General features: G+C 47.3%; 2 protein-coding genes and 1 long non-coding RNA gene across 4 annotated transcripts; 2 read left to right on the forward strand and 1 right to left on the reverse strand.

The window, feature by feature from the left end:
* Positions 1-248: 248 nt before the first annotated feature.
* On the reverse strand, positions 249-15,965 carry tep1 (telomerase-associated protein 1). Of its 2 annotated transcripts, none has more exons than XM_061296237.1 (55): positions 15,818-15,965; positions 15,011-15,441; positions 14,707-14,904; positions 14,459-14,608; positions 14,016-14,180; positions 13,807-13,938; positions 13,558-13,629; positions 13,360-13,481; positions 13,140-13,297; positions 12,888-12,997; positions 12,736-12,814; positions 12,405-12,588; positions 12,076-12,328; positions 11,762-11,914; positions 11,619-11,687; positions 11,257-11,378; positions 11,113-11,181; positions 10,776-10,919; positions 10,374-10,665; positions 10,067-10,188; positions 9,833-9,946; positions 9,625-9,742; positions 9,349-9,543; positions 9,067-9,248; positions 8,855-8,996; positions 8,539-8,718; positions 8,374-8,466; positions 8,074-8,209; positions 7,746-7,905; positions 7,462-7,595; positions 7,291-7,379; positions 7,093-7,207; positions 6,778-7,012; positions 6,450-6,567; positions 6,119-6,243; positions 5,946-6,045; positions 5,717-5,872; positions 5,379-5,594; positions 5,250-5,306; positions 4,895-5,024; positions 4,579-4,827; positions 4,249-4,400; positions 4,064-4,171; positions 3,604-3,708; positions 3,402-3,531; positions 3,251-3,330; positions 2,936-3,062; positions 2,590-2,723; positions 2,411-2,532; positions 2,163-2,312; positions 1,588-1,687; positions 1,228-1,372; positions 1,056-1,138; positions 815-919; positions 249-732 (listed from the first exon to the last, which is right to left on the reverse strand). In XM_061296237.1, exons 2-55 carry the CDS (start codon positions 15,437-15,439, stop codon positions 613-615), a joined length of 7,728 nt encoding a protein of 2,575 aa, XP_061152221.1. In that variant the 5' UTR covers positions 15,440-15,441; positions 15,818-15,965; the 3' UTR covers positions 249-612. The 2 variants fall into 2 exon arrangements, with proteins under 2 accessions (XP_061152221.1, XP_061152222.1); XM_061296238.1 differs by lacking the exon at positions 15,818-15,965 and adding an exon at positions 15,628-15,789.
* On the forward strand, positions 11,314-12,363 carry LOC133166217 (uncharacterized). The gene is made up of 2 exons (XR_009717721.1): positions 11,314-11,419; positions 11,596-12,363. It is a non-coding gene; the product is annotated as an uncharacterized LOC133166217 (long non-coding RNA).
* A 164-nt stretch (positions 15,966-16,129) lies between the features above and the next one.
* On the forward strand, positions 16,130-21,927 carry zgc:66427 (uncharacterized protein LOC406256 homolog). Its single transcript, XM_061296263.1, has 5 exons — positions 16,130-17,075; positions 18,614-18,709; positions 18,804-18,909; positions 19,921-20,014; positions 20,179-21,927. Exons 1-4 carry the CDS (start codon positions 16,547-16,549, stop codon positions 19,976-19,978), a joined length of 789 nt encoding a protein of 262 aa, XP_061152247.1. The 5' UTR covers positions 16,130-16,546; the 3' UTR covers positions 19,979-20,014; positions 20,179-21,927.
* The last annotated feature ends 145 nt before the right edge of the window (positions 21,928-22,072 follow it).

Here is a 22,072-nt window from a genome sequence, read left to right on the forward strand (position 1 = left end):
GCGGTGCGTTGCATTCGCTGCTACTCGGAAATCTCACCTTCAAAATACGTTCAAACGTGACTGTACAGGATTGACAAATGCTTTTTATTATTTTAAATTCACTGTGGATCACATTGGTTTTACAACTTGGTTTTACAAGTTGTCTTGCAAAAAATGATTTTCGACAGTATTGTAATCATGAAAGTCTAATATTGCAGCATATCAAATATTATTTCTTTGACATAATTCGTATTAAAGGACCAACAAGAGCAATTTGAAAGCCTTTATTGTTCCATCCAACCACACATATTCGACCCATCTTATACTCTTTATCTGATGTAAAGAAAAGATACTTGTTTATTTATATTTTCAAACAAGAAACGCAAATGTAGCTCACACAAAAGCTGATACAAGTTGTATTTAAGTATGCGATGCAAGTAAACCAAAGGCACATGTGAGCATGCCAGCATAAAGCTCCCTTCATAACTAAAATGGAGAAAAACGGATATATTGCACACATTGCTAGTCTTTGGAAATACGATTAGGTTTTTGTAAGTGTCTGTTTCTATTCTCTCCGGGAAAGGACGTAACCCTTGGAAATACGATTAGGTTTTTGTAAGTTACCGCCTGTTTCTATTCTCTCCAGGAAAATAAGTAAACCTTTCCCAGTGTGTCACCGCACACCATCTCCGAGGGATTTTCTGGGTTCACCTCCAGCAAGACTACGGGACTGCCGCACACAAACATTCCAACCTGGATAAGAGCGGGCGAAAGACAGAATGATCAATGAACATGATAGGAAAAGAGGGAGAGACAGTCAATGGCAGTGACTGACTTGTTTCTTGGTGCTTCTTTCCCATAGCTTCACGGTGTGGTCCAAGGAGGCTGAGATGATGAGGCTGTGGGTGAGCCTTAGCACACTGATCCTGTCATGGTGGGCCTGAGGGGGGCACACCATTCAATTCAACAAAGGGGCTTTTCACAATAGTTGCATTCCTCCAACAGCAGACAAATGAGTCAGCGCTAGAGGTTCAACGATCCAATGGCAACTCAAAGTCAATCAAATTAAGCCTTACGGGCTTCTTGCTGCTCCACGTGGAGATTTGTGGAGGCGTGTTGAACCACATGTTCCCCGCCACATCCCCACACACCACAAATTCTGAAAACGCACACGCACGTTAGACAACAGACACGTGAGAAGCAGCAGCAGCAGCAGCAGCAGCAGCAGCTTTGTGTCGGCGATAGCACCTTTGTCAATGCTAACGGCCGTTATCAAGTCACTCTTCTCTTCATTAGACGTTATCAAGTCACTCGTCTCTTCATTAGACTTGTCGGTTTCCAGGATCATGGAACTGAAAGATGAACTAATTTGGTTCTGCGGGCCCATAGCAAACTGAAAGAAAAGACAACATGTCAACACTGACTATAGGGTCAATAATAAAGAATACCTTGCCTATTTTAGAGCCAACGCATAGCTCATTGCTTTCACTTCATTCTAACATATAATATATTATTGCTAATGCTAAGCTTAGATAGTATAATCTATTGCCATACACAGTATACATAGCAATTGATACAAACATGTTACAATCACAATGGGAAACTCACAATGAAGCCAACGTGGACCTTTGCGTCAGACTCGCCCACTAGCCAGATGCTTTTCTCGTCGTTTCGGATGAGTCCCAAAACGCTGACTTGGTGGCTCCAGCTGTGTGAATCCACAAACGCACAAAGCAAGCGTCAGAATTGTTCAGGTCAAATTTGACCCCTTTTGTCATTTGATAGCAATAAAAATAATGTTTTCATATTTTAAAAATGCCATTCTTTTTGTACACATTCCACCAAGTTTATATTCAGTGAGGCTGTTCGGAATGAATGAAGAAATAAAACGGCAAAAGAATGACACACTAAACATAACGGAGGTCATGCAGAAGCTTTGACACAGCTATGACGACATCTGCATCTGCAAAAATATACCCTCCTCTTTGAACCATTTATTTCATCATCAATTTATCTTGGGTAGGCTAATAATATATGTTCAAAATATTTGTGATCCCTAACTTAATATAGACAATGAGTATATTTTTGGCTTGAGTCAAAACTGACCTGGAACACCAAGGTAGTGGGAAAAAAACAACAACATCTAATCGACCTGACCCAAAATAGAGGACAACGCTGATTACCTTTGGACCAACATTGACCAGAGCATCTCGCTGTCGTTGCTGCAGGCGACGTCAAAAATCGATCCGCTTTTGGACACGGCAATGAGAATGGAACAGTACGCCAGGTGTGCCACTTGATCCGTCACCTGGTACGATGTCACCTTGACTATGCTGGAACACACCAAAGGTGCATTTCGCCTTTAAATACGCAGTTAAACACAAAACTCCACCATCTTACTCAACATAGTCTTTTTTTTTTTCCTTTTGACCTTGCGGTGCTTTTGTCCTGATTCCACGCTAGCTTCCACACATCCACGCAAGAGCCCACGTAGCCAACGGCAAAGCGGCACTTGGGCATGGCGCAGATGGCTACAACCTTGCCGTCTGAAGCCTGAAAACAAAAGCAAGACGCTACGAGCGTGCCGACGCGCGCTCAACGTGCACTCACCTGCATGCGTCCAACCGCTCGGCCGCACCGCCACACCTCCAGCAGGCCCGAGTCGTAGCCGACGAGCAGCACGCGGCCGTCCGTGTCGGAAAAGCACAAAGCGGTGACGGCACGTCGGAGGCCGGGGGCCCGCTCTGTTGAGCGTAAAGACCACCGAGCGGTCAGCAAAGGTTGAATTGACAAAACTGATTCAATTGAAAATACTTTCCAAGTGAAGTGCTATTTATGTCAAATTATGGTTTTTGTTTTATAGAAATACAGGATTGAATGAAGTAAGATTAAAGATGGTAGACTAAAGACAAGTCATAAAAAAAAAAAATATCAGTGTGAATGAATCCAACTTTACCCGTTTCCCACTTCCAGCTTCTTAGGGAGCGATCTTCGGAAACGGTGAGGACTTGTGGGACGCTCCCCTCCTGAGCGACACTGCGAATGGCGCCGCTGTGACCCTGGAAGGTGCTAAAGTGTTCCACCTGTGCACCGACACATAGGAGGAACCCCGTTGCGTGCGTCAATTGTCTTCCACATTATGATGCAAATAAAAATAAATAAAATTCATTCTGGATTTTTATTTATTGTCATTATGTTATTATTCTTGATAGCACATTGTATGCAAAAACTTCAATGATTATCTATATGGATACAAAATCAAATCCAAAACCTGTAAGGGCTTCCACAGCCGGATGATTCCATCTTGGGCGCCAGTAAGAACCGTGAAGTCCTCGGATTTCTTTATGTTGTCTAGAAATAAAGAATGCAAGGATACATTGAAAAAAATATATAGATGAAAAGGACGCTCACTTGAGGCTTACAGGAATCGGGGACGATGGCGCAAGCACGGATCGGTCCTTTGTGGGCGGAGATGTGGCAAATGTTCACACTGGTCTCCCACTCCCACACGTGCAGGTTGCCATCGGTGGATCCGGCCACCACGTATGGCCCCTGTAGGCGCACGTGCGGCCAATAAGACGCCCGCCGGGACATTTACTGCCTGCCAGGCCGGACGACTCTCACCAGGCAGCAGACAGACGTGAGAGGACTCGCCCAGGTGATCTCTCGCAGGCTTTGACCCGCCTCTAAATCCCATAAGCAAAGTCTGCCGTCATTCGATGAGCTTATCTGCCAATTACAAAAACACAAAGACAACCAGGAAACAGTGCACAAGATTAAAGCGCTTGAAAAGAAATTCGTCGGGGTGATGAAGCAGAATAAAAGCATATTGATAAAGCATTCATCAATAGTCAAATCGTGAATTTTGTGATATTTAAGTATTGAAAAAAAAAAAAAAAAAGAACCCCAAAAAGTCTAACAAATCAAATTTAATACAGGATATGTCCATATATCTAAAAAATATTCGAATTCAATTTTAATATTGATTTTTTTGTGCAAAAGTCTGCATACAATTCACCACCATTATGACAAATTGAGAGAAAAAAGCAAGCAAGCAAGCAAGCAAGCGCTGGCGATGGCTCACCACACAGTCTGGAGTCCAAACACAGCCTGTGATCCAGTCTCTGTGGAAAGCTGGAAGCACTTTGGAAAGACCAGGAGGAGTCAAGGTCATGTTCCACACCCTGAGAGCCTACAAAACACAATATACTTGTATACTTTTCAGTAAATGACAGTATAAACATTTGAACTGGAGACACTTGTTCTTACTTTGTCTTTTGCACCAGAGAGCAGTTGTTCACCATCGGGGCTGAAGGCCAGAGAGGTGACGCAAGCGCTGTGGCCCTTGAGCAGGCCAGCAGGAGGCTGCGAATTGTAATCGCTCAGCTTGCTCAGCAGCCATAGGAATATAGTGCAGTCATCTGTTCCAACAGACAAACGCAGAATACGTAGGGCACCGATTAATCATTTGCGTCGACTTTTGGAATTTACGGCAAGTCTAGCAAGGTAAATAGTCAAAGAAGGGTAGCTTTGGCTTATTTATGGGCCTACACGTGAAGACATGTCAAATGCACTTTGTCCCGTCTTATCATTTGTCACCTAAAGCGGTGGCCAGATAAATGGCGTTGTGCGCCATGGTATGGATGATGCCAAACTGCGTGCCAAACATGTCCGTCATCTCCAGGCCCGTCAGCTCTCCGTCCGCCCCGAGTTTTCGCCGCCACAGCCGCACGCGCTTGTCGTGCCCCGAGGACAACAGTAGTGGCGATGCGTCGGTGGCGTCCGTGCGTACCCACAGCAGGGATGGGACACTCAGGTGGAAAAGGCCAGACTCCCAAATCATCTCACCTGCCAAAAGAAGGGTAAAAGCACATCCAATTCCAAACTCTACACTGAGCATGTCTCGTATTGCCACCTGAGCTGAGGCAGAAGAGCTTGAAGCCGTCGTCACTATAACCCACGGCCACATGGTCCCCGTTGACGGCCGCGCACAGCACGGCGGCCTCGACGCACTTGCTTTTTTTGTGAGGGGGCTCTTGCTCACTCTATAGGAAGCATGGAAGAAAGAAAGGAAGCTGGAAATTGCCAAAGTAGCTTTTCATGAGTGGTTGATGGGACGAGCTCAAAAAATAAAAAAAGGAAATTTTTGCTATAATCACGGTCATTAGTTTTAGAAGCATGAAAGTCTCTAACCCCAAAAAAGCAAAAAATCAGCCGAGCAAAGTCGGGTCACTTGTAAGAAGATGCGCCGCTGCGTAAAAGACATTTACCCCTTTTCTCCTTAAAGTGCCGATTGAGCGTCCGAGTCCACCTGACCACAACTGGAGCTGTTAAGCAAACTGAAAATCATCTTATTGTCTTTACAAGGGCAAACCATTGACACGTTCCGATGTAGCCACCATGTGGTCGGAGCCGGCGCTCAGCAGCAAGCGGCCTCGGTCAAGGAAGGCCAGGGAATCGGTGGCACCGACGTGCGCCTGGAAGCATCCCACGCAGGTGGAGGTGTCCACAGACCAGACACGCACTTGGCCAGACACAGAGCCCGAGCACAGCGTGGTCGGCGACGACGGCGAGAAGGAGAGGCTACGCACGGAGCAATTGTGGCCGCACAGCAACTGTGCGGAGAATAGAACATCAGAAAGACACGGTGATGTGACAAAGCCAGTGGGAGTGAGCGCGCGAACATGGGCTTCTTCAGAATTCGCGGCCAACTGACACGATGGGAACGGAAACTCACCACTCGGAGGTTAGACTGGAGCCACTTCCACACCACAACTTTCCCGTTCCAGCAGCCGGCAGCCAGCAGGCGATCCTCGGGGTCGAAGGTAGCGCAGTTTAGAGGGCTGTCGCTGGGCAGAACTGCCGCAATGTCACCTTCGCTCAAAGACCAAACCTGACAAACAAAGCTCTTTCATCGGCGAGAGTTTAGGGACGGATTATGAAGAAATGAACGGGAGCTAGCTAACTTTAATGGTGTAATCCAGCGATACGGTGGCCAAATGCTTCCTGTCACTCGTGATGTCGCTGGCTGTTATCACATTCGTGTGACCCTTAATAAGAGAGGTTCTGCAAAGAAAATTCAAATTCACCCGTGGTGGCACGTGTTCAGGATGGGCTAGAGGAGAGCCAGCCCACTCACCGACAACCATTGGCGCTATCCCAGATCTCGATTTGCCCATCAAAGGAGGTTGTGGCAATGCGGCCATCTTTAAGGAAGAGGCAGCTGGAAATGCCGTCACAGCTGCTTACCAGCGACTTGACTTGCTGTCACGGCCAGCCAGAAAACATTTCCACTTGGCAATAAGACTTGGAAATCATCATTGAGATTTAGCAATTTGACAAAACCAGCTTCACTATTAGTAGCATAAACCAACTGTCCCTCCATCTATCTATCTGGATCACAGCATTGATACCTAACGATGGACTCGCATATACCAACGTATGGAAACAAGACCTTCCTCGTGGAGTACCTGTCCTGTGTTTGCATTGATGAAATGCAAAGTTCCCTGCCCAGTCCCGACCACCATTTCTCCATCACAGTCTACTGCCAAGCACGTAGGCTCAGATGTGAAGGTAGACACCAGCTGACTGCAGCAGAAATGACACACGGCACATTTTGTAGGCCGCTTGAGTCATATTTAGATGATGGAGGGGGGGGGGGGTCCTTTCTGAGGTCACTTTCTTTTGATGGAATATCAGAGAGCACCGACACACAAGACTTTTGAAGAAGAATCACATGCACAAAAAGAAACATCCACATGAAAGTTGCGGAACAGATTGAGATGACCGGCGCCGTACCTGCTCTCTTCAAAGGTTTGATGGTCATTGTTGAGCCACTCAAGCACCCTTACCCTCTCGCTACCCATCAGGCCTCGGGCCCAGGCGTGAGCGCGGGTTTCAGGTGGTTCGTTGAGGGCCTGTTGAACAAAAAGCGCCGGCCAGCCAGAGAGCGTGGCGCCGTGGCGCCGCAGGAAATCTCGGCAGTCGTCCACGGCGGCCCGCTGGTTGACGTTCGATGGGGACGACTTCTTATCTGTGAGGAACGTAGGCGCTTTTAGAGGCTGACAAGGGGTTGTTGGAAATGGATCTATCATGAGGAAATTGTTGACCCACCGTGCTCATTGTAGGTGTCCAGCAGATGGTGCAGCAGTTTGCCGCGCACATTAGCGTACAGGAAGTTATAGCTGGAAAGCAACGAACGCAGAACCTCCAGCTCATCACTTTGTATCTACAGAGCAAAAAAAAAAAAAAAAAGATCTAGTGCACAAGTAATCACTTAAACTATGTCTGTTTGTTCAGAGGATGACGAACCAGACTAGCACTCAGCTGCTGGACAGCGTCCACCTCCCCGTGAAGAAAAGTATCAGCACCCTGCGCGTCGGCCAGCACCCACAGGTGACCTGCACCGGGACCCCGACAGAAAAAAAAAAAATGGTGACGCTTTTTCATGAAAAAATGTTTTGAGTCTTTTGTGTTTGTTACCCGCTAACACAAGGTGAGCTCTTCTTCGGTGGTCTTCTGAGGGCAGAAGGACGTCTTCAAAGGCCCGCCTTACGTCCGGATTGGACAGAGCCAGCACGTCATCGGCGTCGTGAAGCTGAGATGGACTGACCAGACTGCAAAACACCATCTACCCCACTTAGATCGACTTTGGCCAAATGGAGGACTTTTCAATAGCCATTTTGAGTGACTATATCTGACCCTTTGTATGAAGAAAGGTGCACTTTCTTTCTAAGGCCACTGTGATCAACCTATGGCATAATCACCTTCGCAAGCTATGCACGATGCGGGTAAAGGTCACCATGGGGATGCGTCCTTTGGGGCTCCTGCACAGCGCCAGCACTTGCTGCCATGTGACCTGTCCTTTCAGCGAGCACAGGTGGTTGCAAGCGCATAGTAGGGAGTAGACGTCGTGCTCCCTCAGGCCTGGACAGGAAAAGAAGATAGTTAGCTAATGTAGCAACAGCAACAACAAAAAATGAAGCAGCTCAATATTTGGAGTCTGTGTGAGCTAAAGACAAAATGCTATCTAGCTTCAAAAACTCTAAAATTGCATGGATCACTGCAGAGTTGACATAGAAGTGTTTGTTCTACCAGCGGTGCTGACGGTGAGGGCCCCCAGAGCCCAGCAGAGTCCCGGCATGCCTCTGTGTTCCGAGCAGAGTCTCTTCAAGCGGTACTGGACCAGCAGATTGACGGACTGAGGCAAAGCCTGCAGGCTCTCGTTCAGCTAATACACAAAGACGCCATTTGAAGGTTTTCGATTTCTAATTCCTTTTTGGGATATGACGCTTTAGTTGAAAACAGAATACAGTTGCATTATTACGAGAATAAAGTGTTGGCAATTTCCAAAGATAAATAGTGCATTTCTTGAGAAAGTGAAAGCTATGGAACCTTGTCAAAGGAAGCAAAGTTCCTCAGGTCTTCACAGGCCATGTGCAGGTAGAGAGGACACTCTGCACTTTTCTTCAGGATGAGCGTCTGCAGCTGGAGCAAACACACAAGAACGTCACGGAGAAAGAATCGAAAAAAATGAGGTCGTTGATGAGAGACAGCAACCTGATTGTTGAAAGCGGCGTCGCTGAGTTTCTTCCCAAACACTTCCAGTTCTTTCTGAACGATTTCCTTTCGCTCTGTCACGGTTAGCAGCGGCAGGGTGAAGAGCAGCGTGGACTTCTTTTTGGATAAGGCGTGCAACAACTGCGAGGTGGTCGCAACACTCGTCACCAAACAAACACCCTGGGAACAGGAACGTGACGATTGCGTTTTGTCATTTGGAATCAAATCAGTATCGGGGAAAAAAATGAAAAGCCTTCTTTCTACCTGCTGGGAAAAAGCCAGCCATTATAATATGGGACTAAAGAGAATGAAAGACCTGTGCTAGGTGCTGCGGTATCCAATCGGAGCGCAGCTGATCCCAGTCGTCACACACAAGATCCACGCCGTCCACCAGCAGCACCAGAGGCTTGCTCCTCTTCATGGCTTTCAAAGTGGCGTGAAAGTCTGACAGCAAATCCCTTTCAAGGATTACAATATCCATACATTTACAAAAGACACACGCATTACTGTAAAATGATTTGAACCCACTCGTAAGAGAGAGGGAGAGGCAATTCCTCCTCTTTAAGCCGCCTCAAGCAGCAGACCAGATATCTCAGGAGTTTCTCCACGCCGCGAGACGATTGGCTGGCAGCTGTTGAGTATGAGATGACATCACAGGCCAGGTTTTTCTTGGACTTAGCTCCGCTTCTGAGAGCCTCGGCTAGAGCCGCCTGTGTTCAAGATAAAACAAATTTGAAAAAAAGGATCAATAAGGAAAAAAGCCAGATGACACAAAAGTTCTGATGGTTTTTTTTCCAAGAAACAAGTTACCATGAAGACTGTCTTGCCCTGCCCTGGTGCTCCCTCCACTACCACGGCACCTCCATTGGCCTGCACCTGCTCCACCATTTCCACAGCGGCAGACAGCAGCTTGGCCCGGCTGACAAACTGCCTCCGCAGCGCCTCCTGGTGAACCTCCTGCTCTAACATTTCGGCCGATGTGTCGGCCTCGTCTTCTTCGTCCTCCTGAGGGGGGGAAAAAAAAGAAAAAGGAACGAGACGCTCGTTTCGGTAGCTGTAGCGAGACGCTGCCGTCAAACTGCTCACGTTAATAAACTGCTTGACGACAGTCTCCCAGAGGTCCTCCAGCACCGCTTTGGCAAAGACCTCCAGGTTCTTCAAGTAGGGTTTGCCTTCCACGACACCACCCCACTCACACGGGTAACTGGAACCAAAGGAGAAGTGCAATCATTTCTTGTCATTGGCCAGCAACATTGACTGAAGCATTCCATTGAAATTTAATGGGACAACTCACTTGTCGTTGACCTTCAGCTTGTGGGTGTGGATCCATTGCTTCAGACGCTCCATTTTGAACTCGGTGTCCTTTGATTCAGCGGCAAAGTGGGACCTCCATGCCACGGGCACTGTTCTGGACAACAACAAAAAACACACGGATCAGCTAGCTGTCTGGATAGCTAGAGACTAGATATTTTCTCAACATCAGATTTTGATGGAGGGGGGGAAAGAAAAAAAAAAAACAATTAAATACTTGATGACGTCAGGATTTCTAAAGTAGCACAACATCCTCTGCTTTGCTCCATCGCCATAGAGTGCCTGAAAGTGACGGATCTCCATGTCCGTAACTGACAGGCCTTCGGGCTCCGATTTGAGCTAAGACACAAAAACAAACATTTTATCATCAGGAAAGATACATGGCAACATTTTCAAGGAATCAGCAGCATGGCTTTTCAATGCTGTCTAATGTTCAAAGGTTTTGCAGTCTAATATGCTCACCCATTACAGTCATTGGATTTTTCCTGCTAAAGTGTAAATTACAGGAAGACACCTACTCTTACCCATTTGTACTGCGGCAGATCCGGTAATTCAAGTGCGTCCGGAACCGCGCCGTACCTCTGGCCCAGGATGGCCACCATCATCTGACTGCGAGCCACCTCCGCCAGGCACAGTGCGGCCGCCCTGCCAGACTCCTCCTCCGTCACGCCCCAGCGCAGCTCCACTTCTTGCAGGTGGAGGCAGTACGGCGCAGCGCGCCGGCGGAGCTCCGGGAAGACACTGCGCACCAGGACGTCACGCTCGGCTTGCATGTCGCGGAAAGTGGACGATATGAAGACGCGCACACCACGCCACCTGAGGACAGACCGGCGAGTTTTTTTATACAAAGCAATTCTCCAATCTTAAACTGAGAAAAATATCACTAAATGAGTATGTTTTAGAGATGAACTTGCTCATGCTTTTACCTTAACTTGGGAGTGGTGGGAATGGAGAGCAGGCTACTGGTAATCTCAGGATCTTTGGCTCCTGCTGGTGGTGGTACGTTGTACACTTTGTCCAAATGCTCCACGTGCTCCAGCAGCCTGGATGAGCCTCGCTCAGCCACAAACCTGGTTTCAAAATGTACAGATACATAAATGTATGTATTTTTTTGCTCGCTGCAAAACGTCCAATTCTATTCATTTTTTTGTCTCAAACTTTATTTTCCATTTCATATTGGTTTTCTTCATTTCTATTATTCTGTATCTGATAGTTTTTCATTTTTTGCTGATGTAACAGATTGAATTTTTGATTTATTTTTACCTCAGAATTTGTTCGCTGAAGCCTGGCAGAAAGATATGGTTCCTGTCAAAGGTTGTGAAGCGGGATACGCTATTTCCAAAGAAAACAACATTGACTTCAATTCAGGAAGCGAGTAGAAATTGCGGTAAGGTGATAACGCCTTACGTATCCGACATGACCAGTTCAAAGTAAAGGCATTTGTTATTGGTTTCCTTCCTGTAGGTCTTGATGGCCCACTCCAGCTCATAGTTAGTGTAATCTTCAGTCAGCATGATGATGTTGTCCAACTGAGGGAATTAGAATCAGTTGAAATCAGCTTTTTGGAAAAGTAGGTCAACAGGTACAAAAGTACCTCGGGTATTTCGATTGCTTTTCTATCATTAAAACTAGGGCTAATCAGAAATGTTGTAATGTTATGTCAATAAAGTTGCACGTTTTGGTTTAAAACATCCAAATATCACCAGAATTAAATGTCCCAACTTTTGACAAATTTGAACATTTCAGATTTTTCGGACAATGCAACAAACCTTGTGTTTCTGGAGAACCTGGTGGAAGTAAATACTTAGCGGAGCATCCACTTGCATCTTTTCCATCGCCTGTAAAAGGACAACGGAAAGGTCTGTCGGTCCACGTCATTGCATTGACGTGCCCATCTTTGCTGTCACTGTACCTTGAGTTGCTTGGTCAGGCTCAACACGTTCTCCAAAACCACATCAGACTCCAGCTGCGCCTCTTTGCAAATATGATTATTCAGCAAAAAGATGCGGGCGTCCTCACAGCTGTTGGCGAGCATCAGCGAAAGCAGAAGGGTAACCTCGGGTGCCTGTGAAAAAAATACCAAGCATGACGATCGAGATCGACTGACTTCAAATATTTCGAGTTTTTCTCCCCAAATAAAACTTCTTGTGCAGCATTTTTATTGAAAAACAAAATTAAAATATTTCAAGAACTATGAATTTTCTCAATCCAAATGGCATATCTTACAGAAGGACAGAGCTTATCCTCATTGCTCTTTTTCTTTTTCCTTTCATCCTCCTCCTCCTCCTCGTCATTGGACTCGGGTGGAATACAGAAGTCCAGATTTTTGCACCAGCCCTGTCTGTTGCTCCCGGTGGTGTACACCAAGATGACCGTGCGTCCCGGCAGGGGCGGGATGTTGTAGCGGCATGAGAGTTGCACTGCCTTCTCCAGGGCTTGCCGGTAACGTTCCAGCAGGCCGACTCTCTGCTTTCTCACACTGACCGACAGATCAATAAATACCTAGTGACTTCATATTCTTTCAATTTGCATTTCTTCACTTGTCGTCGTCATACTTGGCCTTCAAGAAGTGATCCTTCTTCATGCGATAAACGCGGTAGACAAAAGGCACGCCGAGCGCCACCCGTAGCCGCTTCCTGCTGGCCGTTTGCCAGTCCAGGCGGCCGAAGCGTTTACTCTTGGGAATCCTCTTGAGGATGTTCTTCAGGATCTCGCTGTTGGAGGATGTTTGCGGCATCGCTGTGGAGGTGTGGGGGGGGGCTTATCAGGGAGGTGATTTATATGGTCATTCTAAATACTGACGATACGGAACAAGCTGGCAGTATTGATCCCGACAGCATTTAGGAGTTCGGAAGTTCCCAGAAAAAAAAAAGTATGATGACTCACAAAGATTGCAAAGCTCCATGATGACTTTGTAGGCAGACAGGAAGCGGAAGGGAAACTGTCGACTCTGAACCACTGCTTTCTGTGAATCAATCACAACATTTTGCTCGGAGGATCGACGTTTTGCGCTAAGACGATGAAGGAAAGCGTCTCACTTTATTGACGAGCCGTCTGAGGATCTTCTCGTGATGAGTCATGCTGATACCCTGCTTGATCATGTTTCTCAGGTTCCTCAGCATGGCCATGAAGGGCAGTGAATTATTGTCTGGAGGGAAAATGAGTCCATGTTAAGGAAGGGGAGAGTGCAGCTTTTCAACACAAAAGATTATTCAAATGAAAGGAAGATTGTTGCATGCTTATCTATTTATTCATCTGGACAAATTGGATCACATCTTAAAAAGCTATACCAATGAGTTTCTCCCAGGTAGCGGCCTTGTTGCCCTCCTGACTAAGTAGCCGCTCCCATGTCTCTGCATTCTTGAGCTTCATCCTTTGACCTGCTCGGTCTCTGTCCCAGTGACCCTTCAGACCGCTGCGGTTAAACGCCTTCTGGTCTGCAGGATACCTGCAAAGAAAGAGAAGATGACGACCTCGGTGACAGTTTGCATCATTGGTCAGCGATCTTACTTTCGGCCCAAGATGGCCATGACGTGCTCGGCCGGTTCTTTGATGTGAAACTTCTGGATCATCTTCTTCATGTTGAACTCATTTTGCTTTTTGTCCACAGCCGTTTTGACGTCCATATTCAGCTACGCACGCAAACAAGTCAGCATGAATCATCCTTCGAATGGATCAACTCAATTACATTCATTTCTTTGAACTTACATATTTCTGCAGAATTGTCGTATCGGATCGGAGCCAGCTGGCCCACTTTGTCAGATCTTTGTCGCTTGGCTTCTGCAGAACAGTCAGTTCGGTTGTACAAATGAAGACATTGACAATGGAATTATCAAATGAAGAAAGAAAATAAATATTGACACTACATCCACATGGGCAAAGAGTCGTTTGATGATGAGACAATTATTTGAGAGAAGGTCGAAGCATTGCTAATGTCATGAGAAGCAAATATTCTACCTTGCTCTTGTTGCGGTTGTGCTTACAGCGATGCTTGCGTGTGTTGTATTTGGCCAGCTGGTACTCACTGAACTCCTTAAACTTGTCAGCCATGGCCTTCTTCAAGCACATGGGCAGCGAGCGACTGAAGCACTGCAAGCAAGTTAAAAGGGCAGAACGGGATTGACGCCTGCTCCGTTACAACACAACGGCGGCGGCGGTGGACTTACCGTGCTGTAGATGCGCACCACCTCCAGCCAGTCGGACGGCAGCTGGACGCTGGCGCAGAAGTAGCGGCGCACGTGACACTTGGTGGCCGGGAGATTGGCGGCGAGGGCCAGCAGGAAGTTGGCAGTGATGCGGATGTTCAACTCTTGTCTTGTGTACAGCGCCACCTACATGAATGGAGGGAGGGAGGGTTGGAAAGAGGGAGGGGAGCACTCAAACATAGTGTACGCATGAATAACACAAAAAACAATCGGTCCCAAGTGTGTTAAGAATGGATTCATCCCAATAATTGAGTCTGAAATTATTCGACACCATCAATTGTAGCCTTGTGGTAAATAAGAAATTGTTTGCTCTTTTCCATAGCATCCCCAAAGGCAGACTTTCTTCATTGGTGACGTGATGCTTTTTGGATCATTTGATCTTTTTTTCCCTGTTGTTCGTGTACCTTCAGAACAAACTGGGGGTCGAATTCAGAAATCTTCTTCACCAGGTTGGTAATTTTGGTCCACACACTTTCCTCAAAGTCCCAGTCCTCCTGACCCGGGTTGGTGCTCTTTTGGACCAGGGAGCAGCACACGGCATTCAGTAGGAAATACTAAGTGGACACAGCAGGGTGAAAAACAACATTATTAACCAAGCCGAGCCCAAATTGGTGAGACAGAACGAGCAACCTATTTGGGATTTCCTCCTTACTTTTTTATCCTTGAGCTCCTCGTCAATCTGCTGCTGGTCACGGACTACCTCGGCAAATTCCTCCCGTCTCTTGACCACCATTTCCACCTTCTCCCGGTGCTCCGGGATGCACACTTCCATAGCTTTAGATACAACCGTTTCCTCCTCACTTTGCTCTTCCTCCTCAGACGGCATTTCGTCATCTTCATCGGAATACAGCTGAAACAGAAGTTAAGAACACGTGAATTCAAATTTACCCGAAAAGGTTATAACCCATTTAAGGTTAATCCTGAAATGTGTCCTGAGAGACAAAATGATCACTGACCACGCTTGTTTCTTCAAAAGAGAAAGGCTGCGCTTCTGATATTTCCTCTCCTCCTTCATCAACCTTCTTCGGCTCTCTGTCCCGTGGGAGGAAAGATGGCGGCTGGGAAAAGCCAGAGAGGAGAGCACCGTCGACTAAAGAGGTAGCAAGGAGAGGGTTGCTGGTGGAAGGAGTGAAAGAGGTGAGACGGGAAGAACTCAGAAGAGTGTTTTGGGTGCTGAGAAGCGGCGAAGCGATGGAGGACGAGGCGGAGAAGAGGAGGCTGGAGGAGGTGGAGGTCAGGCCGGAGGGCTGGAGCGAAAAGCTCGCCAATGATGAGGATGTCTGAGTCAGGAGTTTATTCTCCAGAGAGGGCGGGACGTAATTGGAGGTCAAGCTCCTTCCGCTTGTGGAGGAGGCCATGTTTATTTGCAAATCCAGCCCCCTCATGCCTGAATGGAAAGAAGTAAAGCAAGTTGACACAACATGACAGATGAGATGAATGGTTTCGCATTGCTCACTTGAACAATGTCAACAAAAGGGGCGTGTCGATCGGTGACATAGCCATAAAGTGCGAACAAAGTCCACAAAAGCCTGGCTTGAACAAGATCCATGATGCAAAGATTTTAGATACACACCTGAAAACGTCGTATTAGTGGCAGACAATCATATTATGGACGCCTAAATGGACGACTTTAATCACCGACACACCACACCACTCCCTAGCGCTGATGTCGTGTATGTGTGTCGGCTTTCCAGTGGGCAGCCGCTTCATGTAAACAAACTCAAGTGCAAAAAAAGACCGAAATATTTCCATTTAAGACGCACCTGTATAGTTTGAACGCTTCTACGGCTCTGCTGTGTCATTCGTTCACGAAGCTCGTTCAATGAGGTCAAACAAACTTGTCTATAGTTTCCTGAAATGCCCTCGGATGCGACCCAGCCGCTTCTCTCGAGAGTGCTGATTGGTTGACATCGGCCAGCTGTTTCTTTCGAATGCGCCGATTGGCAGGTCTTGACATGACCGCGCGCGGATTGGTTGACGACGTGATGTTATTTATTAATTAATTAATTTTTTTACTGTAAGCCTGCTCCATCACGCCCCCAGTTCTGAAAATCACTCAAAATGCTGTTAAAACTAAAACGATCATTTAAAATGTGAGAGCCCAAATAACTGTACAAGACGAGGCAATGGCCATACGAGCTGGGTGTTTGTTGGTAAAAAGGAGTTGATCGCGGCGTCGCCGTAACTGTACACTGTTCAAAGCAGGAAACGAGAGCGTTCTATTTCCGCTGCAGCAACGAGAACCAGTACGTCATAAAAGAGAGGAAAATGTGGAGTGGAAGGACAAACTGAGGCCAAGGGAAGAAAGCGCGTCCGTCCAGCTAAGTCGCCGACTCACTACGTTGATCGCCAGCCAGCCGCTGGCGGTGTCGTTTCCAGACGAGAGTGCGTCGTAGCCGAAAGGGACGAGTCGAGGTCGTTGTTAGCGTGTTGTAAAGCGTTCGACTGCTCGGCTAGCCAGGCTCCATTAGCCCGCCCGCCGCCCGCTAGCGATGGGCACGAGAGCGAGTCGCCTCCAGGAAGACCCGGTGCCTTCCACTCTGGGGAAGGACGGCACCACCAAGCGGGATTCGTACCGGCGGCCCCGCTGTGCCAGGCCTACCAGCCTCATGGTGGACTTCTCGGGCAGCTTTGATGACACCGAAGTCAACCGGAGCCGCTCGGAGGAAGGCAGCGACTCCGACCTGGGCCAGCATGGCGCGAGCGCCGACGGCAGCCCTGCCGACCATCACGGAATCCCGGCTAGCATGAGCCAGGCGTCCCCGGCGGATGACAACCGCAGCGAAGGCAAGACGGAGGAGGACGGCACCACAAGCCCACAGGCTCCCGCCAACGTGGAGCACCAGCCCGGGGACGAAACAGGCCACACGCCCCACCGCACTTTCTCCGAGCGGCTGCCCGGAAATCGACACGCCGGGGGCCGCAGCGTCGGAGCCAGGTCTGCCCGCGTTCGAGGCACCCACCAGCGGCCGGTGTCTGAGGCTTGGATCGGCCTCTACCGCGTCAGCAACCGCCATGGCAGTAAGTCGAGACGTCGTGAGCCATTCACCATTCCCATGTCATGTTCAGCTCCATCAACGTGACGTCACTGTTGCATTTGTTTTTAAGACAAGTCGACTCGATCTTTACGCCTTAATATCTATTGCAAGTCTTAAAAAGTGACAGGGTTGCCCTTTCAAACATGTTTTATTTCATATCCAAGCTCACCGGACATACAGGGGGGGGCATTTGTTTTCTTTTAGGCGACGTTCAAAGGCGTCAATCAGTGATCCCTTCAATGGCGCTCGGCAAAATCAACAACGCACAAACTCTAGCAACTCAATCACCATGGCGGTGATTATAAATCCACAGAACACCGCCAAATGAGCTTGACATCATCAGTCAACCAACTGAGAGTCAGTGTAGACTCTCACATATTGATTTGATGTAGGAGTGCGTGTTAAATCAAGTGAATCATGAATCTGTATTTGTCACTCGACGGTGCTGACATTGCTCCCAAGAGGAAGCTTGTAATGGTTTCAAACCACCACATTTCCCAGGTTGCTGCTCATTGATAGTTCAGAGGGGAAATAACAAAACAGTCCAAAGTTTCAACAGCTCATGAATTATCAAGCAGATTAACCATAAATCGTACAGGGGGGCAGAGTAGAGCTTGACACAGGCATGACATCTGCTTCCTCACCAAAAAAGAACTGAGCATGACAAAATGATTACATTTGAAAAGGCAAGCCGCTTTCAATTAGGTTTGTCAAGCAAGTAATAAAACTTATGCAGAATGTCCATCGGCATGTGGAACCAAAAGCGATTGGAAGAACTTGACATTCTTGTGCAGATCTCTTTTCTCATGGTTCTATGATGAGGCCAGTCATCTGGGCCTGTATTGTGTCAACTGAGCCGCTGACGCAAGACTTGATGGAATGACATGCAAGACCCACCACTTTCCCGTCCTGTCACAAGGCCGCCGCGTTGACAGTTGGAAGTGCGCAGGGAGGGAGGCCTGCCTGGCACTTGAAAAGGAAAGGCCTAGTTTCACTTTCAACAGAGCCATGTGGCAAAACACCACGGTGTAGGTTTCGGCTTTTCCCATGCGGGCCCTCCAGCCAATTGAGCTGGCAAATGAATGGGGTCAGGAAATAAGTCAGTGCTGGCTTTGGAGAAAGTAGGCCGGCCGAGAAGGAAGGAACGCACGCATGCACGCACGCTTTGGACCATCTGCGTTGTCCACGGATGCTCAGAAGAATGGAACATTCTATTTGACAGTCTTTAATCCCAGCTCGCTGACATTGCGTCCATGGATGGGAAAAAAACGATGCGCTTTGTTACTGTGCAGTCAGATGTTTGGAAGACGTCAGTGTCTAGAGGGACATCTGAAATAGTTGCCTGACACCCAGAACAGGGTGGAGAAGTGTCGGTTGTTAGCGTCACACCCCTGTCCTGCCTTTCTCACATTCCCACTGCAAACAGGCAACGTCTCGCCTCCTTTACATTTCAAAACGCTTTTCGAGCCAACAATTTTGACTTCCAAATCCATTGGTGTGTGTGTGTGTGTGTGTGTGCAGATATCCGCTGTCCTTTCTGCTCCAAGCCGTTCCCGGGCGGTCGCATCGAGGATCACCTATTGAGCTGCCTCACGTCCCCGCCGCTTCCCTACAACGGTAAGAAGTCTGCGTGTGTTATCGAAAGCCATTTTGCCAAACGGAAATCGTTGGTGACAAGAAGTGTGTGGTGTGTGTGTGTGTGCGCCTCCAGCGGACGTGCTGAGCAAAGACAGCGGCGAGTGCTCCATCTGTCTGGAGGATCTGGTGCAAGGCGAGACCATTGCCAGGCTGGCGTGTCTCTGCGTCTACCACAAGAGGTAACCAAGAAGCTGACAGACATTGCCCACTTTGATGGTACTGCTAGTTTCTAACCATTGGACAAAGCTACAACATGAAAGGCTTCTTCAACGTGATTCCAATCTGAACATTGGGATTTGTTTTTTTACGGCCAGTTTGCACGTTCGTTCGAGTCGCCACCAATTGGCGCACAGGCCGAATATCTTAACGTGTGACCTTTTTGTCATACATTAAAAAGAACACGGAAGAGTTAGTTTCTAAATGTTGTTTTGTTTTCCCCCCCTCCCCTTTTCTGAAAGCACATAGTGCTTTTTCGACCTTATCTGTGTGGCCTTTAAGACTTTTACGCAGATTGTGAAAGCATACTTTTTATCGGATCTTTGTGAGGTTTTAGCTTCCCTGTTATTGGAGCACAGGAAATGTTCATGCGGTTAGGCAATGCACATGTGCACATCATGCATGGTTACATCACATCAGTGCTTGCGAGCGGGCGGAGGCAGCTGTGAGGTTTCACGTCTTGTAAGTTCCTACTTTGACAAAGCATATGTTAAGAGGTGTGGCTCTTTTTTTTTTTTTTTTTTGCTTCTTCCTCTGAAATGCAAATACAACGCAGCAGGCAGGCGGCTGTCATTTGGAACCAACGTCAGTCTCATTTACCTTGACTGTGTCATATACGCCAACTCGCAATCTTTCACTCGTTGAGTAATCCACTCATGATCCAAATCATGAGAACTCACTGATATTCTCATTCTATGACTTAGTGTCAATTTCCAGTAACCCACTCGCTCTTTCACCTCCACTTTGTCACCTGATCTTAAATCCACTCATCTAGAAAGGCCCTTTCACTTTGATTTGCGTCTATGAATATGTTAAACTGGGATGACACAATACTTTTACTATAGTCTGATCTGACTATTTGTTCACAGCAGACCACCATTTAGTGTGGTCAATGTTCTGCAAACGAGTGCTTCCAATGAAGCCCGATTGAAATGTGAGAATCGTATGAGTAACCCAGTCCTATGCGCCCGCAGCTGCATCGACGCTTGGGCTAAGGTGAAGCCCTGCTGCCCAGAGCATCCATCAGATTGACTCCCAGGTCACAGGACTTCCCCCGCGATGACTCAGGTAGGCCCGATGATTCGAAACGTGCCGGCGGGAAGTCGACGAGTGTCCACATTGGATTTGTCATTTAGTATTTCACTTCATTGAGACGTTTTGTAATGCTTCGTGTTAACGAAAAAAAGTTTCCTGACTTTGCACCTTCATCCTTACTTGTTTGCTCCTCACAGGAGACCTCCATGTCCACATTCTCTCCTTATGAAAAGTGAAACATACTCACCAAGAAGCTCCGGGCGGCGCGGACCTCTTCCTGTTCCTCTTGTAGGTCCGGACCATTTCGCAACAAACTGTAAACAAAACAAAAAAACATGGCTGCTTTTGGATTTAACCCCTCGCTCGCCAGGTTGGCATCAGATGATGTCATCTCTGGCCGGGATGAGGAATTTCGGTCACCACCTGTGTATTATTTTTTAGTAAAAGTGTTGCCCGCCAGCTCGTGGGGTGGGGGCGGTCGTTACCTGGTGTTTAGTGTTAACGTTACAAGGGCGGTGCTTGCTTGCTTGCTTGCTTGCTTGCTTGGTTGGTTGGTTTGTGCTGGGTTTAGCTTAGCGCTGGGGTTTGCACCTATTTGAGCACTTTTGGTCCTTTGAGGATTTCTTTCCCCCTTTGTGTCTCGCTTTCTTGATTCCGTTGCTTTCGAGCGCTTGGATGGACCGCAAACGTGAGGGGCTGAGTGTCTAATGTGAATTTCCCAGACTTCCATCGTGTTAAATGTGGCAACGGTACTGCTTTTTGATTCTGAAAAGATCCCCCCCCCATGTTTTCTGGAGTCGTCAGGCTTTTTATCACCGTTTCAACGGCGGATGCATCGATCGGCCTTAAAGGCGCTAGCTACCTTTTTATAACGGCAAGTACGTATTATCCAGTATGATATCATCATGACCATGATTATAGCTTAATGTATGACTTTCTTTTCAAGCCTCCTTATGTTTGCTGCCTTTGCCCGCTCAGGGTTTATTTGGGGAACGGAAATGAAAAAATGATGGCTTCAGAAGGTTTTTTTATGATCATCCCCTCTGGTATGGAAAGCCGTTGGAGCATTTATTCCGTATCTTTCATCCAACTTGCAGTCCTGGTACCAGTACACTCGACTGCTAGTGCCTCATTTGATCAAGGATGCTCTTTCCCCTCACTAGTAAGACGCACTCATAACATATTGACACTGCTAGTACAACTTACTAGTGCACAATACGGCGTCAACAAATCTGAGTTGTATTAGTGAGGGTGAAGAGCATTTGGATCATCAGGATATGGACGAAATGCCCAAAAGGGCTTTTCATACTCGGGTCCCAGCTGAGGTGCTACAACTCGTCCTGCCACTAGGGGACAGCCCTGTGCATGTTTCCAATGAGAAGAATGCCAAATTGTTGCGTGTGCGCGCGCGTGTTGGGAGGCTCTTTCGACGTTACATTTGTTGTGGTGATAATTTATGATGTGTACTCTTGAGGTGTTTGCGTGTATGTTTTCGAAAAGTGGGCGGGCATTTTCCCAAGCCCACTCCATTAATTCCCTCTCAAACCGTGTGGTGCAATACCTCAAATTTATACCAATGCTAATTATAAAACCTTACTCTATGCGTAGAGGGAGGGAGAAGGGGACAAAAGATGGGATTTTGTAGAAATAGACCCCCACCCAGATCTACTCACCTACGCCTGTCAGACACCAGAGCTTGCATCACAGCATATATGGACAATCTTTAAACACACAAGTACGCATACGCGACACACACACACACACACACACACACAGCAGAGGCATCATATTATTTATTGAAATGTAAATATGTAACGCAGTCAAAAAAACGAAAAAAAAACGGCTGGTCTTTGTCTGTTGGATATACTGTTTCTAAAGCTCCAATCTTTTGTATGTCTCAGAAATGGTTTTTATATGTATTTTTTACAATAAATGTGTGAAGAGGAGTGTTTGTCTCTTGCATTTACATTTCACCTTCCCTTTTGTGATGCACGATCATAGACTTACCCTTCCTTTACTGTCACATGAAAAGGAGATGTCGTCATAAAAGCAAGGTGAAGCTGATTTACAGCAGAAGAGAGAAGTGAAGCT

This window comes from Syngnathus typhle, linkage group LG13 (genome assembly GCF_033458585.1).
Source record: "Syngnathus typhle isolate RoL2023-S1 ecotype Sweden linkage group LG13, RoL_Styp_1.0, whole genome shotgun sequence".
Taxonomy (NCBI): Eukaryota; Metazoa; Chordata; class Actinopteri; order Syngnathiformes; family Syngnathidae; genus Syngnathus; species Syngnathus typhle.